The 19,149-nt window shown below is 35.1% G+C and overlaps 1 protein-coding gene across 1 annotated transcript in view; it reads left to right on the top strand.

Annotated features, from left to right (window-relative positions):
• Positions 1-19,149, top strand: part of PolA1 (DNA polymerase alpha catalytic subunit) — a 662,965-nt gene that overhangs the window by 166,409 nt on the left and 477,407 nt on the right. The window contains exon 10 of the mRNA XM_090387531.1: positions 1,985-2,097. Within this exon, the coding sequence (XP_090243657.1) occupies positions 1,985-2,097 (113 nt within the window). The remainder of the gene's footprint in view (positions 1-1,984; positions 2,098-19,149) is intronic.

Genomic DNA, 19,149 nt, shown 5'->3' with positions numbered 1-19,149 from the left:
ATATCATAATTTTGAGGTTTTTTTTTTTTTTTTTTGTTAGAGATGCGACATTAACTTAACTGCCCTCTTTTGAATGGAATCTAGAAGCCTGAGAGAGGTTTTGGGGGCACCGCCCCAGATGTGGGAACAGTATTCTGTGGTAGGCTGGATTTGCGATTTCTACAGTCACAGTGGTATCATCATGGTCCTCGCCACACTGGTTTGGAAGAAAAGAACCGCTGAGAGAAAATGAGAAAACCAAGTTTTTTAGATGCAGAGGAAGCAATATTTGGATTGTGCTTTATGCCAGGAGAGATCAGAAGTCAGGGTAATCCCCAAGATCTTGCCTAGAAATTGGAGCTTCATCGAAGATAAACACAGGAGCAGTAGAATCCTTTTTGCAAGATATAAGACAAGACTGAGTTTTAGAATTAGGTGCAATGCAATGTGCTGTCGTTAGCAAAACTATGGATAGGATTTCCGGTCAGTTGAAGAAGGTCATTAATATATACAAGAGGAAAAGAGTTGGAGAAAGAACTGAATTTCAGGGAACACTAGCATTAGTGGAGAAGTTAGAAGACAGAGAACTGTCTACCGTTTACCAGTGAGCGGTCAGAGGTAAAAATGGATGCTCAATTACAAAAAACAGCTGGCAAACAATAGGATGGAAGCTTATTTAGAAGACCTTTTTGCCAAACGTGAACGAAAGCCTTGGAGATGTCAAGAGCAACTGCTTGTGTTTCACCGAACTTTTCCATTGAATTTGTCCATAAATAGTTAACATAAATCAGAATATCACCAGTGGATCGACACTGACAGAATCCATACTGGCAATCGTTGATCAGACGGAATATTTCTAGATAGGTTAAGAGTTGGCAGTTAATTGATTTCTCCATTACTTTTTAGAGAGAGTAGAAGTGCAATGGACGATAAATGGACGGGGGTGTTCGTCACCCTTTTTAGAAACTGGTTGGATATGAGCAAATTTCCAAGCAGAAGGAAAAACACCTTTGGAATAAGAAAGTGAAAAAAAAGCAGCAAAGAACAGAAGTTCAGGAGCTCAGGTTTGAGAACAAGTGGAGAAATGCCATCAGGACCTGGAGCTTTCTTAGCATCAAATTCATCAAAATCCTTCTGACATCCTTTTGACGGAAGACCACAACAGGCATTGAATGGAGCTTGTTGGAAATGGTGGGAGGTGTTTTACCAAGATCATCAATACATGAGTTGGAAGAAAAATAAGATGCCAGCAGATCAGCTTTATCTCTGGCTGATGTGGCAACAGAACCATCTGGTTTTAACAGAAGTGCAAACAGAAATGGGCAAAAATTGCAGCCAATAGTTTCGGCAAGATACCAGAATGGTCGGCTACCATTGACAAGAAGCAAGTTTTCTACTCTTAGCCTGTTTGAAATCTAGTTTGGACTGATTAATAACTGCTTTACAAATATAAATGATAAATAAAAAATATAAATAAAAATAAACAAATATAAATAAAAATTATTATTATTACGCTATGTCACTTATAAAAGCATTGTATTGGAAATATTTTATAATAAAAATTCAGAAATATTATACGATTTCTTAGTCGTTCGCTAAAAAAAATTTTACATTGCAAGGGGTTCGCGAGTCAAAAAAGGTTGGGAACTGCTGCTCAGGAGTGCAAACAGTATATAAGAGGTTTATCTGGCAAACTGGCAGTGGTATCTAGCTTTGTGCTGCGAGATATCACTGCTAATTTTTTGATCGTTTGTGGAGACAGGTTGTGGATGACCTATGTTTAATTCCCATACACCCTGGTCAAAATCCTGAAGCCTGCTCTGGCAACCCAGTTTGCATATAATGCCAGACATTGTGCAGCTTCCTTTTATATTTGTGATCTGAGAGGAGAAGCAGTGTCTCTGAGAAGCAACCATGTATGCATGGTACATTTCTGCTTTATAATTTTTAGAAATAATTTCTCTATTTGAAATGATGTGTTATTTTATGTATTTATAATTTTTAGGAATAATTTATCTCTTTGGAAAAGTATGGGTAGAAAAAGTCAGCAATTATGTGAGCTGCTGTGTCATTGTTAAAAACATTGAAAGAAAGATATTTCTTCTGCCACGAGTTACGGTAATTTTGCATTTTATATTTGATTAGAAATAATTTGTCTATTGCAAATTATTAATAATTTTATTTTTATGAGAAAGCTAATCTTTTTGTCTTTTCAAAATGTTATTTTAAATCTACAACTTAGTGTAGTGATGGAAGAAAACACATTGTTTTTAATAAAAGTTAGGTCAGAAATTCAATTTACCGTGAATACTTAGGGAGGTGGGGGAGTGGAACTTATTTAGCTAATTACTCTAATTTATGTTGGGTTACTCTAATTAATCTACTTACACTAATTTATGTTGGTATGCTTTATGTTATTAGATCATTAAAAATTTAACTTTGCATCTCTGGCACATATGGGTTTTTTACACATTACATAGATTTTGATATTTTTGCTAGGCAATGAATTGTGATCTCTGTTAGGAATGATCTTTGGGGTATAGGTCTTCTCTCTGAATGATCTTAGTGTTGCTAACACTTGCTTCATTGGTCTTACCAACCTTTGAAACATTCTGTAGAATATTGTTTTTTAGTGCACGTTGGGCCGCTTTAGCATTTTCTTTGATGTCATCCACTGCAACGATGACCCCAAAACCCCATTTTCAGTTTAAGGAACAGCCAGAAGTCAGATTGTGTGCAAGGTCAGGGAAGTATGAAGGCTGCTGCATGATTCATTTATTTTGAGTGATTCCATTTTTGAGATTGATTCCATTTTTGAGATTGATTTGCCTCCATTCTCATGAAAACATTTCAAAACTTTAACATAGTAAGCAGCAGTAATGTTTCTCCCCTAAGCACAAATTCATGGTGCCCTGTGCTCCCATTGTTGAAAATAATGATCACATGACTTTGACATTGGATTTTGTTGCACGAGACTTCTTGGGCAGTGAGGCCATCTTTGTGTGCCATTCAGATGATTCCACTTTGGTCTCAGTGTTGTAGGTGAACCTGAATTCTCATTCCCAGTGACCACTTTTCTTAGGGAGCTTGTATCTTGAATAGACTTTTCAAACAAATCACCTGTGATGGCTTTCCTGCAGTCCATTTGATTGTCTGACAGCAAGTGTGGAACAGACTTTGTGTGTTTGAGATGTATCCCTAAAATTTGCTTCAGAATTGTCTTCTGGGCCTACACAGTTCAACTTCATGAGCAGTCTCAATGACAATCATTTGTCCATCTGTTTTTTTATGAGTTCCTTCACTTTCATGATGTCGCATTCATTGCAAGGTTCATATTGCAGTGTTTCCTGTCCGATTTTAAACCAGTTGAATCACTCATAAACTGCTGCTTTCTTCAAAGCATCTCCATAAATTTTCTGTAATGTTTGCAGCATTTCTGTAACACTTTTCTCAAGTTTAAAGAAGAACATGATGTTAGCGTGCTGTTCCCCTCAGCATGCATGCACACCACCAAGGTCAATGTTGATGCCCCATGAAACTTTGCGGCCACGGCACAGACCATTTAAATACCAGCGTGCAATTCCTGGAACTCTTTGAGTGTACTACATCCAAGAGTAAAAGAGTGGGCGAAAGAACTGAATCCTGAGGAATACCAGCATTAGATTAACAGAGGACAGAGACCTGATGTGGTATCACCCATAGTGAGTGGTCAGAGAGAAAACTAGTTGCCCAGTTTCAAGATGGAAGCTTTGTTAGATGAACTTTATGCCATGCATGATCAAGTCTTAGAAATGTCAGGAGACACCACTTGAGTTTCACTAAAATTTTTTAATTTATTCAAAGATGAGTAACATACACCAAATTATCATCAGTTGATCTACACTGATGTAATTCCTGTTGGCAATCATTGATCAGATGGAAGGTTTCAAGATAGTGTAAGATTTGGCAGTTGAAGTTTTTATTACTTTGAAAGAGTATAGTCAAGTACAGTATTATACTAACTGGAATGGAGGGCTTTGCCATCCTTAACTAGATGGATATGGGCATTCCATTCAGAAAGGAAAAACCCCATTGCAGTGGGGTCGCTCAACAGGTGCCAACATTGAAATAAATAAATAAATGAATTGAGTTGTTCCCTTCTTTAGCATGGTTTGCTAAGCATTTGTTTGCTATAATGCTCTGTATTTTTTGATACCTTCCAGAGTTGTGCTCATTACTCAAGAATGGGGCTATTCACTTCAGATGTCTTGGGAAAAGTTACTCATTAGGAGGCGTCTGTGTGCCTGAGGGGCACCATCAAAGGAATTTTTTAATGCTGTTGTTCAATCTGATTTTCCAGTTCACTGCAGTTTGTTCATAGTGCATGCTTTCAAAAGTGTGTTTTTCAGTTTTTATATTAAACATTGACTTACTGATATTGTAATTAACGAGAAAATGCCTGGATTGCAAGCCAAACTGGAAATGCTGTAAAGCGTACCCAAGCAAGTCAGTTAATGGGGAAACTGTGAAAGTGTTTTGCTTATTGCTCCAAAAGTTATTTTTAGAACCTATGACTAATTTAATTCTTGGTCTTAATTTTCTATAGTTATTTGTACTGGCACAAGTTTCCTGTCGCTGTGGCTGTAAAATGCTGTCATCACATACACCATTTTCATGAAATTTATTGAAATTTTATTTATTAAACTTCTTCAAAATTGTCATTTCCTCACAAGGAGTTGCTTTTAGTTGCACTGCACAGTAGCACCACTCATAAATGCTGTTTTCAGTTTAGTTTTGATTTCCAGTGAGTTTCTGGTTTGTGTGTTAATTATGTGCATGTTGTGTGTGCTCAATTGATTTTAGTTTATCGTGTTAGTAGTTTCAACATCTGTTTTTTTAAAGTGGCTTCAAATTGTTCAAATGAATCAGCTAGTGCTAATAACATGAAGAAAGTGAAAAGCAATCGGAAAAACTTTGTACATTCTAAAAAGACTGCATTTCGGTAAGCATTGTTTTCAGATCACTCAAAACAGTTAAATTTTGTAGTTTTTAGGTGATCTCAAAATTAACAGTATTGAAAGCTGTTATTGTAAATACTGTAATGTAAATACAGTATAATAAGGTTCCATAATTTCGTATTTTCTTGGTTTTATTACCATATCTTTGTTTTGATGCATAATTTATGTATTTTTATTTTGAATTGAAAGTTTTAAATGCTTCAGCTACATCATCTTCTCCTTCAAGATGAGCATTTCCATTTATAATGTGTTTCCTCATCCTACAAGTTATTTTTTGGTAAGAATTTTTGCCTGCCATATTGTGCAGTTCAAGGTGTCTTGTCAGTTAAACCTTGGGCTGTTGTGCACTCCTAGGCCTTCCTCTTCTTCTTCCCGGAGGTATCCATTCCAGGATAGCCTTTGAATATCTGGTTTCTTGTATCCGTTTTACATGTCCATAACACGTTAAATGCTTTTCTTTGATAGTTGTAATAATCTTTTTTACTTCCATTTTCTCTCTCTTATGTCTTGATTCTGTTTTCTGTCTCTTCTAGAAGTTCTTTCTAAGCATCTCCAAAAATCCATTTCTATGGAGAGCAGTTTGTTTTCCCCTTGCCTATTCGAAGTCCAGGTTTCCAGTCAATAAAAGACTTTGTACAATCGTTTGAAATATAAGTTTCTTTGTTTTTATTTAGAATATTTCTGCTCCACAGAACAGAATTTAGCATGTCAATAACCTTCCTGCTGTCTGCAATTCATTATTGATTTTTGCTTGGGATGATCCTTCACTTTTTAAGATTAATCCCAAATATTTGAATTTATTGACTTGTTTGATTTGAAAACCTTCAGTATTTAGAATGTGTCCTGATCCTAAGGACAACATTTCAGTCTTCCTAAAATTTATTTTTAGACCCCATCAAATGATGGGGTCTAAAAATAAATTTATATTTCTCAAACAATTTATGACATGCATAGTCTGCACTTCTAAGTCTTGTATTATCACCACCTGATCGTCTCTGCAAAAAAAAAGTGAATTGTAAATATGTGTTCTTATTGATTGACAATCCCATTTTATTGCGTTTTTTTTTTTACCAGAATCTTAGGGAGATGTTGATATAAATTTTGAAAAGGGTTGTTGACATGCAACAGTCTTATAATAAGCCTTTTGAAGTGTAGAATTCAGGTGACAAAGCTGATCCCATTTTAATTCTGCATCTGTTATTCCTGTAAATTGTCTTAATAATGTTAAGCAATTGTCCACAAATACTTGGCTCTTTCAAGGACAACATTTCAGTCTTCCTAAAATTTATTTTTAGACCCCCATCATTTATATTTCTCAAACAATTTATGACATGCATAGTCAGCATCTTCTAAGTCTTGTATTATCACCACCTAATCGTCTCTGCAAAAAAGTGAATTGTAAATATAAGTGTTCTTATTGATTGACAATCCCATTTTATTGCATTTTTTTTACCAGAATCTTAGGGAGATGTTGATATCAATTTTGAAAAGTGTTGGTGACATGGAACAGTCTTATAATAACCCTTTTGAAGTGTGGAATTCAGATGACAAATCTGATCCCATTTTAATTCTGCATCTGTTATTCCTGTAAATTGTCTTAATAATGTTAATCAATTGTCCACCAATACTTGGGCTCTTTCAGTGCTTCCCATAAGAGTTTTTTTGGAACACTATCATACGCCTTTTCAAGGTCAATGAAAATCACAAAGATTTCTTTTCCTTTCGATTTACATTTTCAAGGATTTGCTGCACTGTTGAGATATGGTCTGTACATGACCTCCCAGCTGAAAAACCACTTTGTTCTTCTGACACATCGATTTGAGCTTTTAAATGGTTCCTGATCCATTTTTGAAGAATCTTTAAAAGTGGGTTCAGGACGCATACTCCTCAGTAATTTGAACAGCTTTTCCGATTGCCTTTCTTATAAATTGATGTAATATATGTTCTTGTCATTTCTTTCAGTATTTCTTCTCCTCTCAGTATACCATTTAACAGTTTTTAAACAGCCACTCCTCTTCCTCTGCATTTCAGAAGTTCCACATAAATCTCCTCCAGGTGATTTGCAATTCCTTCCCCCTTTAGTAAGAGTTCCACTTCCCTAACAGATACTTTTAATCCTGAATCTTCCACACAGAAATCCTCAACCATCTTGAACTATTCCCAGTTTTCTTTTAAAGTCCTTCATAGTATTTCATCCAATCTTTCACAGGTGTTAACTGCAAACCAGCATTATGTTTTTTCTCTTTTCTCAAGTGTTTATTTTGTTTTCTCAAGTCTTTAAAGCCCTTCCATGATTCCGTGATTGCTTGAAGCCCAGTTTGTTGTTAATAGTCACTCACCTCTTTTCTGCCCCGGGTGCCAAGCGTTATTGTGATTGAGCAGTTTTCTGAGCTGTTATGGAGTGTTTTCTCTCACTGCGAAAGTTCTGTTTAATTTGGAAAGTTTTTCTTATGTTTAAAGTAATTAATTGTTAACTTATTCTTGTGAATTGTAAGTAACCTTAATCTTAGAGCAACTTTTAATCTATTTAAAATGTATTGGTCTATACCAGTGGTTTTCAACCTTTTTTTAATAACTGCACCCCTAAGTAATTTATTTTGTTTTGCAGCACCCCTACTGTTTTCTGCTTGTTAGATCCGATTCTCTCTCAAATATATATATATATATATTTGATACTAGAGAGCTATTACGTGCTCGATAATTCCTATATTCTATTATATTATGAATCAACAGGGCTTACCTTTATTTTTTGATATAGGAAGCTTCTTTTCCAAATCTCCTTGTCCAACTCGCTAATAATTCATGGGGAAGGTGATATCAATTTTGCAAAACATTGTCATAAAGTTAGATTTTGGGGGTCTAAACAGGCTAATAATTAAGGATCGATTTTTCTTTTTGGTCCTGTCGCTGGAATTTTGAGTTAAATTTAGGGGTCTAATAATTGGGTAAGGGGCGGGGGTAGGGGTTGGGGATTATTCTCTACATTCCTTAAGTTGGACTAGAACTTTTCGGGGCATCATGTTCACAGGAAGAGAGTTACTCACAATTAATCCGAAACTCTTTTTCTTTCCTTATGTTGTAGTATTTGTTCTTCACGCATGCATATAAGTGACCAATCGTCGGACAATAGGAATGGCCTACGGATATTGATTGAAGTTTCATGTAGTTTCATCTCTAAAGTTTCTGCAATGAGTAGTTTGTAGTAGTTATGTTGAATATTTATAATTTTTGTTTCAGTAAAGCCGAATGTATGTCGTTCATTTATTGCATGGAACGAAAGTTCCGATGCATTTGAACGACCCGCCCGCACCGAAGCTTCGTGTTGTTTTGCTCGAAGCTGTGCCACTCCCATGGTGGATCCTACGTAGACAGCGTCACAATTTTTGCATGGTATACTGTATACGAGGTCATGCTGTGATTGGAATGTGGTGTTTGAAGGCAGATTTCTGAAGAATGTGTATAGTTTGTTCATGGGTTTTGCTATGATTTTCATGTCGGTTCCCTTGCATATTTGGTTAAGTTTATTGTACCAGTGCTCGATATATGGGATGGTTATGAAATATTTTTTTGGTCTTGTCGGATTTTTTTTGCTATGTTTGTTGCGAGGTTGTTGTTATTTATTTTATCACGGGCTATTGTTTTGACTTTGTTTATATAGTTTAGAGGGTAACCTCTATTTGAGAATCTTCTGGTTAGTTCATTTATTTCAGTGGTTAGAGAAATCTGGGTGGAAGAATATTTATAGGCATTTTGAAATTGGTTCAGCATGACCGATTTTTTGTATGGTTGGGGGTGTTAACTGTGGAAGTGCAGAAGCATCCCTTTATTAGTGGGTTTTCTATATATGCTGAAATTTAGTTTTTGGTCTAATCTGTGTATGATAAAATTAAGGAAATTTATGGAGTGGGATTCTGCTTCAGTTTCTAATTCAAATTTTAGTCTCTGATGGATGTTATTAAAAACCTGTAGAATATTGTTTATGGTCAAATGGTCTGTGATGATTAGGATGTCGTCCGGGTATCTTCCGTAATATGTGATCTGTGGTATAAATGGATCAAGATAGATCTTTTCTAATTTGTCTAAGTATAGTTCGGCAATGAGTCCGCTAATGTTTAAGCCCATTGGGAGGCCAAAAATCTGTCTGTGTATTTTTTCTTGGAATAGGATGTAATTTGCATTTACTAATAGTTTTGTTAGTTCGAATATTCTGTCTTTGGGGAGTCTGGTGTTATTAATTTTTGTTTTATCATCGTTTAAGTAGGCCCAGACTATGTCTAATGCGTAGGGTACATTTACGTTAGTGTATTACCATAGATTGTCGACTTTACACTTCGCTTCTTCCTCTCCGCTCAAAATTCAAAATCTAATTGCGCCATTTAAAACTATACTTCACGCATACGTGTATACTGACCTAATTGACCACTCAAGTTATACATTAATATACAACACTATGGCTGAATGGTTAACAGGGTTAAAACAAGATTATACTAGAATTACATTAAAATATGCAGCCCAAAAATATCATATCCAGTTTCTAAAACAATGCCTTTCTGAAAATTTAATACCGAAATTTGCTAAATTTCGGATAGGTTTGAAAATCCAAGGTATACAAAAATTAGTTCATACCACATCAAGCAACATAGTAAAACTAGCTTTAAAATCTCGATTTAATCTAAAAAAGATATATTTTAAACAGATTCAACGACATCGCAATATTTTTAGAAAACACCAAACCAGTATGGACTGGAATACTCTAAAGCAAACCATTCAATTAAAAATCGACGCCCAATCCACCACATTAGAGCACAGACATAACCTAAAATTACAAGACCTTAGGGGTTTTCCACACAACAGAGGTCACCATTCGTCACACAATCGTTTTGAGAATCAGAGGGCATACCGAAACACCAAAAAACGCAGAAAAAAATTCCCACTCCCTCCTCAATAGGAATCTACCACATATTAATGACTTCCGGGCCAATTTAAACACTGGATCCCATAACGACTATAATCCATCAGATAATGTAAAGAACTTATCATCCGTTACGCTAACTTCTCAGCAAATAGCCCTATTAAACAAAGGTTTAAATTATAATTTACTGCTGAGATTCCCCCCCCCCCCCCAAGAAACAAATAATTATTGATCTTGAGTTCGCTCTTAGAGATATGCCACAAAAAAACGTATTAATCCAACAAACCAATCGAATCATAAACCAAGCTATCCCCTCAATATCAAAACGACATAGAGAAGAAGCAAAAGCTTTATACACACTTAGACAAAACTGAGATATTATTATTCAAAAGGCCGACAAACGCGATACAGTAGTTATTCTAAATAAAGGAGACTATATAAATAAATTATACACCATTTCAGACACAACGACATACGAAGAAGTAGCACCATCAGAGTTCAACAGCTTAGTTAACAAATATAACAAATTGCTCACCACCTATAGGAAAGATGACCACATCACTATGGCCCAGCTCAAACAAATTAAAGCCCGCACATACAATATCCCAACCTTATTCGGCCAAGTAAAATTGCACAAAACAGGATACCCAATACGACCCATCGTGTCATATAAGCTTTTGCCGCCCTAGCCATGTACATCTACCCTATTCTAAAACCACTCCGAGAACTCCTAACATATAATATAAAAAACTACGATGCTTTATTCATGAACCTCAAAGATCTCCATATCAAGGAGGATATGAAGTTATATTCACTCGATGTGACTTCATTATACACTAACGTAAATGTACCCTACGCATTAGACATAGTCTGGGCCTACTTAAACGATGATAAAACAAAAATTAATAACACCAGACTCCCCAAAGACAGAATATTTGAACTAACAAAACTATTAGTAAATGCAAATTACATCCTATTCCAAGAAAAAATATACAGACAGATTTTTGGCCTCCCAATGGGCTTAAACATTAGCGGACTCATTGCCGAACTATACTTAGACAAATTAGAAAGGATCCATCTTGATCCATTTATACCACAGATCACACATTACGGAAGATACCTGGACGACATCCTAATCATCACAGACCATTTGACCATAAACAATATTCTACAGGTTTTTAATAACATCCATCAGAGACTAAAATTTGAATTAGAAACTGAAGCAGAATCCCACTCCATAAATTTCCTTAATTTTACCATACACAGATTAGACCAAAAACTAAATTTCAGCATATATAGAAAATCCACTAACAAAGGGATGCTTCTGCACTTCCACAGTTACCACCCCCAACCATACAAAAAATCGGTCATGCTGAACCAATTTCAAAATGCCTATAAATATTCTTCCACCCAGATTTCTCTAACCACTGAAATAAATGAACTAACCAGAAGATTCTCAAATAGGGGTTACCCTCTAACCTATATAAACAAAGTCAAAACAATAGCCCGTGATAAAATAAATAACAACAACCTCGCAACAAACATAGCAAAAAAATCCGACAAGACCAAAAAAATATATTTCATCACCATCCCATATATCGAGCACTGGTACAATAAACTTAACCAAATATGCAAGGGAACCGACATGAAAATCATAGCAAAACCCATGAACAAACTATACACATTCTTCAGAAATCGGCCTTCAAACACCACATTCCAATCACAGCATGACCTCGTATACAGTATACCATGCAAAAATTGTGACGCTGTCTACGTAGGATCCACCATGGGAGTGGCACAGCTTCGAGCAAAACAACACGAAGCTTCGGTGCGGGCGGGTCGTTCAAATGCATCGGAACTTTCGTTCCATGCAATAAATGAACGACATTCATTCGGCTTTACTGAAACAAAAATTATAAATATTCAACACAACTACTACAAACTACTTTGCAGAAACTTTAGAGATGAAACTACATGAAACTTCAATCAATATCCGTAGGCCATTCCTATTGTCCGACGATTGGTCACTTATACGCATGCGTGAAGAACAAATACTACAACATAAGGAAAGAAAAAGAGTTTCAGATTAATTGTGAGTAACTCTCTTCCTGTGAACATGATGCCCCGAAAAGTTCTAGTCCAACTTAAGGAATGTAGAGAATAACCCCCAACCCCTACCCCCACCCCCGCCCCTTACCCAATTATTAGACCCCTAAATTTAACTCAAAATTCCAGCCACAGGACCAAAAAGAAAAATCGATCCTTAATTATTAGCCTGTTTAGACCCCCAAAATCTAACTTTATGACAATGTTTTGCAAAATTGATATCGCCTTCCCCATGAATTATTAGCGAGTTGGACAAGGAGAGTTGGAAAAGAAGCTTCCTATATCAAAAAATAAAGGTAAGCCCTGTTGATTCATAATATATATATATATATATATATAATATTAAAAATATATATGTTATATGATAGTTATTACAATAATATAATTATAAAAATTACATTTCATGATACAAATCATATATATACAGTATATAATCTATATTCTTTATATAGAGGTACTCAGTAAACATCAATTATAAATCACCACAAAATTAAAAAGATACTGTATACCTTTTTATAATGAAATAAATATAAATTTTTTAAAAAATAAGTTTAAGTAACTTAAACCCAAATTAAATGGCACCCCTGGAATGTTGTTGTGGCACCCCGGTTGAAAACCACTGGTCTATACAGTAGCATATAATTTAATACCTATAACAATATGGTCATGCAAATAAATTCTGAACAGACACAATTTGGCCTCGGTAGCCCTTGTGTCGTTAATCCCAATAACAACAACAACAACAGCACTTCTACTACCAATCGATTGGCTATTTTCTTTTCAACATAAACTTTCCTGTATGCATCATTCCTTTCACCCAGCCATTTCTGATGTGCAAGTTTCTTTTCCTCTACAGCAGCTCTTACTTTCTCTGCAGTCCAGGTCTTTTTTTGGTTCTTATTTTCATTTAGCATTTCATTATTTTTTTTTACAATATTTTTAAGTATTCATATTTAAGTATATATTTAAGTATTCATATTTTTTAAGTATTCATCGTTCAGTGAAATAGTTCAGTGTTAAATTGATCCGTTTGTAGCATTTCTCCTTCCCTGCATAGTTGTCCACTCTTATTTTCTTAATCCAGTTCCACCTCAGTGTTTTTTAACAAGAAAAAGGTTGGATCAGCATTCGGCTCCTCTGTAAACTCTGACATCTTTCAATACTTATGTTCCTGTTGTTTTGAAATAACATAATCTATAACTGATCTAATTTGAATTTTTCTCCTGCAACCAAGTATATTTATGGATATCCTTGTGTTGGAAAAATGTGTTGTTTATTCAGATTCAGAGAGATAATCTCCATTATCTCTCTGAATCTTCCAATAACTTTACTATTCTGCTCTGTTCCTACTTTTACATTGAAATCCTCTATTAAAAATACCTCTTTGTTCTTTAGGGATTTTTTCTGTTAGTTCTCTCAGATCCTCCCCAAATTCATCCTTCGAGGTATCAGCGGTGTCAATTGTCGGGGCATACATTGTCAAATCCAACGAGATCATTCTTTCATTAATAAATTTGCTGATTTTTGATGCATCTCAATTTCTTTTTAACAGCAATAGAAACTCCTTCTCTTGCTCTTTCACTCTTATCGACTCACTCCAAAAATGGTAATATTCTCCCATTGTTTCCTCTCCACATCCCTTTTTCTTTGTCTCTGATAACACAATGATGTCTAAACTGAATTTTTGCAGTTAGTCCATGAGAAAGTTTCTTTTAGTTCAGGGGTCCCCAAACTTTTAGAGAAGTGAGCCACATAAATTTTTGGAATATTTTACAGGCTGGAGAAAATTCGTAATTACTGAAAACTACATTCTCTGCATTACTTCAGTGTTATGCCGAGAAACAAAATTTTATACCTACCTATATCTACAGATTCAAAATAAATTAATGGATATGTAATATCCATTGAAGTGATATCCCACTTTGTTTATATCAATTTTTTAAAATTATTACTTATTTGTTGTACTAATCACACATATACAGTCACTAAAACAACATAATTAATTACTACTTGTTTATTGCACTAAACACAAAAATACAGTTAGTAATACAACAAAATTAATTATTATTTAATGTACTAATCACAAAAATACTGTCAGTAATGCAACAAAATTATAATTAATGCGATGAATGTGGTTGTAGAGTGTGACTAGGTTTTAAAGTATTAGTTCCAATTTTTAAAAAGCCACGTAAATGCAGGTCAATTAGACTTGATTGTATTTTTGATTTTGCCTATTTCATTTTTGAAAAGGTCTGCTCATATATACATCTGAAAATTGATGTAACCTTTCTTGCAAAATTTTTAATTTTTGGATAATCTGACTCAGATAATGTTGAATAACATTAAATTAGGATTTTAATTTTTAAATATTGTATTCAGTGTATCATTAGATTAAAGATCTATCAACTGTAATTGTAAATTCTCATCAATGTTGTTCACAGGTACGTTTTTTTTTTTTTTTGTTAATTGTTGGCGCATCAGCTTCTGTGGCCATAATGCACCTCTCAAAGTTTTTGCATTTTACTCTGATCCAAGCCCAAGGCGGGATTTGAACCTGTGACCTTTGGGTTGCTGGCAGGCACTCTACCCACGTGGGTAGCCCGGTCGGCAACGGGTACGTCAAACAGATTTTGAAAAAGTTCAAACACCTCTGAATTATTTTTAAAATCAGAAAATCCAGCCGCTAAATTTTCCTGCAACAAACTAACATTTTGAACAAAATTTTCAGTGGAAAAATTATAACTAGGCATATTTTTATATAAATTATTGCAACATGGAAAATGTGAAAAATTATTCTGAAGTAGTTGACTTTAAAGTAACTCCAGTTTTGTTTCAAATGCTTTGACATTATAATACAATTCATTGACAAGTTTGTCTCGTCCTTGCAGTTTTTTATTAAGAAAATTCAGGTGTTCACATATATCTGTTAAAAAGGCAAGGTTCCACAACCATTTGAGATCTGACAGTTCTGGAACAGGTTTCAATTTTTCATTCATAAATAGATCTATTTCGATCCTAAGTTCAAAAAATTGCTTCAACATGTTACCACGACTCAACTATCACACTTCAGTGTAGTACAACAGATCACTGTATTCAGCCTCAATAGGTTCAAGAAAATTTTTGAATTGTCGATGATTCAGACTAGTCTTTCGAATAAAATTTACTGTTGATATTAGCAGTTGACATGACTGAATTTAAAAGTTTTCTGCACAAAGACTGCTGGTGAATTATACAATGAAATTGCATTGGTTTTTTTAATATTTTTACTCTCAAGATATTTATGAAGCTGACCCATGAACCCAATTTTAGTACTGACCATAATTTTAGCACCATCCGTTGTAACCACTGATACCAAATTTCGATTCAGTTTGAGGCCATCACTTGCTTCTGACATACTCAAAAATATAGTTTCACCTGTTGTACCTTTCAAGCTTTTTAATGCAAATAGCTACTGCAAAATTTTGATTTACACCTCAGATATAAATTAGTAATTGAACTGTATGGCTTGTATCTTCACTCTCATTAATTGCTATTGAAAAATGTTTGAACCCACAAACTTTTTCAAGTTGATTTTGAACATAGGCTTCTAAATCATCAATTCTTGTCTTTACGGTTGATGAAGATTAACTTGCAGATGCAAAATTCTTTACTTTCTCAGGATATACTTCTTTTGCAATTGCCAAACAAATACGTTTTGCAAATTCTGCATCTGTAAAGGCGCTTCCTTCTTCGGCAACGATTTGGGTGGCTCAAAAACTAGCTCTAACTGCAGATAAATTTTGATGAGCAAAAGTTCTAATCTTCTGTTGTTGACTGTGACAATTTTCTTGTTTTGAGTTAGTTCTTGGAGTTATTTCTGCTGCAAAACTCTTTGAAATTTATCATAATTTGAGGCATGTTGTTTTGTGGTGCCAAAACATTAAAAACCAAAACAATCTAAAAGCTGGGAGTACTATGACCTCAAAAGCTTTTCATTATAAGATTTGCCATAAGATATGGAAACAATCAAATGATGTTCACAACAGAATTGCCTTCTGAACAGCAGCTGCGTTATTTTAACAGGCACAAGTTTATCACTATAAATGCACAATATCATAAGAGCAAAGCATTTATATGAACCTATCATAAGAGCAAAGCATTTATATGAACCTAGCATCAAAAATATGAATGGCTTCAACCCCCAACACATGGATGAATCACATGTATTGATTCTCCTGTCAACATCCCTTGGCACAGAAAATTGCTCTGTTTGATGGCCTACATTTGCCATTTCGTCAATAGCCAAATTCATCACAAATAATGATAAATGCCACTGACAGTCTAGCACCCTCTGCAGTCACTACAATATATGACAGTTTTTATCAAAATATCTTAGCCCTTCAAAGCTGAACCCCCCCCAATCAGTAATGTTTAAAAAGATCTTGTCACAACATATTTTACTAGCTGATGTAGTAATATAATTAGGCTACTTCCCAAATGCAAAACTGCCATGTTCAGATCATGGCATGTTCCTAGCACATTCAGATCAATGACCTCCTCCTCAGGTTTTCTTGAGAGGATATTTCTTCAATGTCTGACCATACAGATTCTCTAGGACCAGCCATCAGAAATACACTATACCATCAAAGGAAAATGTACAATAACAACAAACCTTATATCAACAACAACTGCCATTCTCAAACATTCATCTGGTACTGTTAAATAACAATATCCAATAACAGATAGTTTTGTTTGAACATCACATCTCCATTCACAATCTTCTATGGTTTTCAAATATGCTAGTTAATGAGGGAAGTATTGTTGCCTGAAGACTGTCAACCAGGAAATAACAGAAGAAAAATGTGGGATTCTCACAAGGCAGAGTCCCCCTCTGCTCTGTTATTCTTGAATGTAGTCATCCCAATTACCTACAAGCCGTATAATATACCATACTGCCAATTATCTCACCCACCCACATCAAATGAAACTTCATGTTTGACAACTTCCAGCCTAATTAAATTAACAGTAAGTTTGCTGACATTGAGAAGCATCCTTCCTCATTCAGCCTCTCCTGAAATGAAGATAATGAAGAAAATGAAGGCAAAAGTTGTTTACTCTCTGAAACCAGATACTGATCTAATTTCAGAGAGTAAATGAAGGATAAAGAGCCTCCGAACAGAATTAGTCGCACAGCAATTTGCTGCCAAACAATTTGCAAAAGTTGGAGTCGTATTCCTGTGTGAGCAATCAACATAATGTCCACTTCTTGCACAATGCAAACAAATTTCCTGATAACACATATAACACATTGTTGTCAGGTAATATCTTCTAAAATGATAAGCACTATAACCAATAAAAACACATTTCGAATCCCCAAAATATTCTCTCTGTGGCTAACAGTCAAATTGAAATTCCTACTTTTGCCTGACCTATTGACTCCCAAAAAGGAAACTGTACATTCTTTTAAAAACTCATCCTTCCCAACCTTAAACCCTGATAAATTCCATTCATGTAGTTGCTTCAACAAGTCTTGCTCCTGTATTTCTTTTATCACATCAAATAAGATGGTTCTTAGCTTTAATCTTGAAGCTCTGGTTACAGAAATTACCTAGTCTGTTAGTTGCATGTTACTTTTAATCAAATGGCAAGGGAAATTGAACAGTGCTGTTATACTAGCCATTCATGGCCATGAAGCTAGGTATTCACAAATAGAGGTAGGTTAACAGATAGCCTACCTTTAATTGTTCGGATACTGAATATTAGGTTTTCAGGATTGGAGTCAGCACAGACTAAAGAATCATTTAATGATATTTTTTAGCCATGATGAATCTCTCGGTATCATAGTTAAATTCAGAATGGTAGAGCGAAGTTTTTTTGGTATGAAACTATCCATTATGCAGTCTTTGTGAGATACCAAGAACACTGATGGTTTGTTCAGAGCCTGTGCTAACAAGCATTATCATTGTGAAGAGGATTTTCCTCTCTTGTATAGCTGTGGGCAACCTACTTAGATAAAGCTCTTGAGCCATAAGTGTGGTATGTTTTTGGAGAGGGAATTGAAGTTTTGTCAATGCCCTTTTAAGCAGTCATAATTCTGAGTAGCAGATTTTTTCCCTTTTTTTTTTTTTTTGGTCAAGGCCTAGATTTCATTGCTGTAGGGATATTTGGATAGATGGCATTAATGAAGTTCTGTACTTTTGCAATATCCTTGAAATGGAGTTTTTGAGAGCCAGCAAAGCTTCAAAAAGCATAGATGACCTAGATAAATATTGAAGGGGAACTTACTGTCAAAAATAATCCCAAGGTCTATGTGGATAAGTTAGTTTTGGATAGTTTTATCTCCAGTGAGGAACAAAAGATTAGGTTTACTCTCTGAAATCAGATCAGTATCTGGTTTCAGAGAGATAACTTGTGCCAACTTATCTTCATTTTAGGAGAGTCTGAATGAGGAAGGATGCCTCTCAATGTCAGCAAACTTACTGTTAATCAGGCTGGAAGTTGTCAAACATGAAGTTTCATTTGATGTGGGTGGGTGAGATAATTGGCAGTATGGTATATTATACAGCTTGTAGGTAATTGGGATGACTACATTCAAGAATAACAGAGCAGAGGGGGACTCTGCCTTGTGAGAACCCCACATTTTTCTTCTGTTATTTCCTGGTTGCCAGTCTTCAGGCAACAATACTTCCCTCATTAACTAGCATATTTGAAAACCACAGAAGATTGTGAATGGAGATGTGATGTTCAAACAAAACTATCTGTTATTGGATATTGTTATTAACAGTACCAGATTTCAGCTTTATCTCTGAATGTTTGAGAATGGCAGTTGTTGTTGATATAAGGTTTGTTGTTATTGTACATTTTCCTTTGATGGTATAGTGTATTTGTGATGGCTGGTCCTAGAGAATCTGTATGGTCAGACATTGAAGAAATATCCTCTCAAGAAAACTTGAGGAGGAGGTCATTGATCTGAATGTGCTAGGAACATGCCATGATCTGAACATGGCAGTTTTGCATTTGGGAAGTAGCCTAATTATATTACTACATCAGCTAGTAAAATATGTTGTGACAAGATCTTTTTAAACATTACTGATTGGGTGGGGGGGGGGTTCAGTTTTGAAGGGCTAAGATATTTTGATAAAAACTGTCATATTGTAGTGACTGCAGAGGGTGCTA

Source organism: Mastigoproctus giganteus, chromosome 1 (genome assembly GCF_048544385.1).
Source record: "Mastigoproctus giganteus isolate SK-2022 chromosome 1, ASM4854438v1, whole genome shotgun sequence".
Lineage (NCBI taxonomy): Eukaryota > Metazoa > Arthropoda > Arachnida > Uropygi > Thelyphonidae > Mastigoproctus > Mastigoproctus giganteus.
This window is presented reverse-complemented; position numbering and strand designations above follow the sequence as displayed.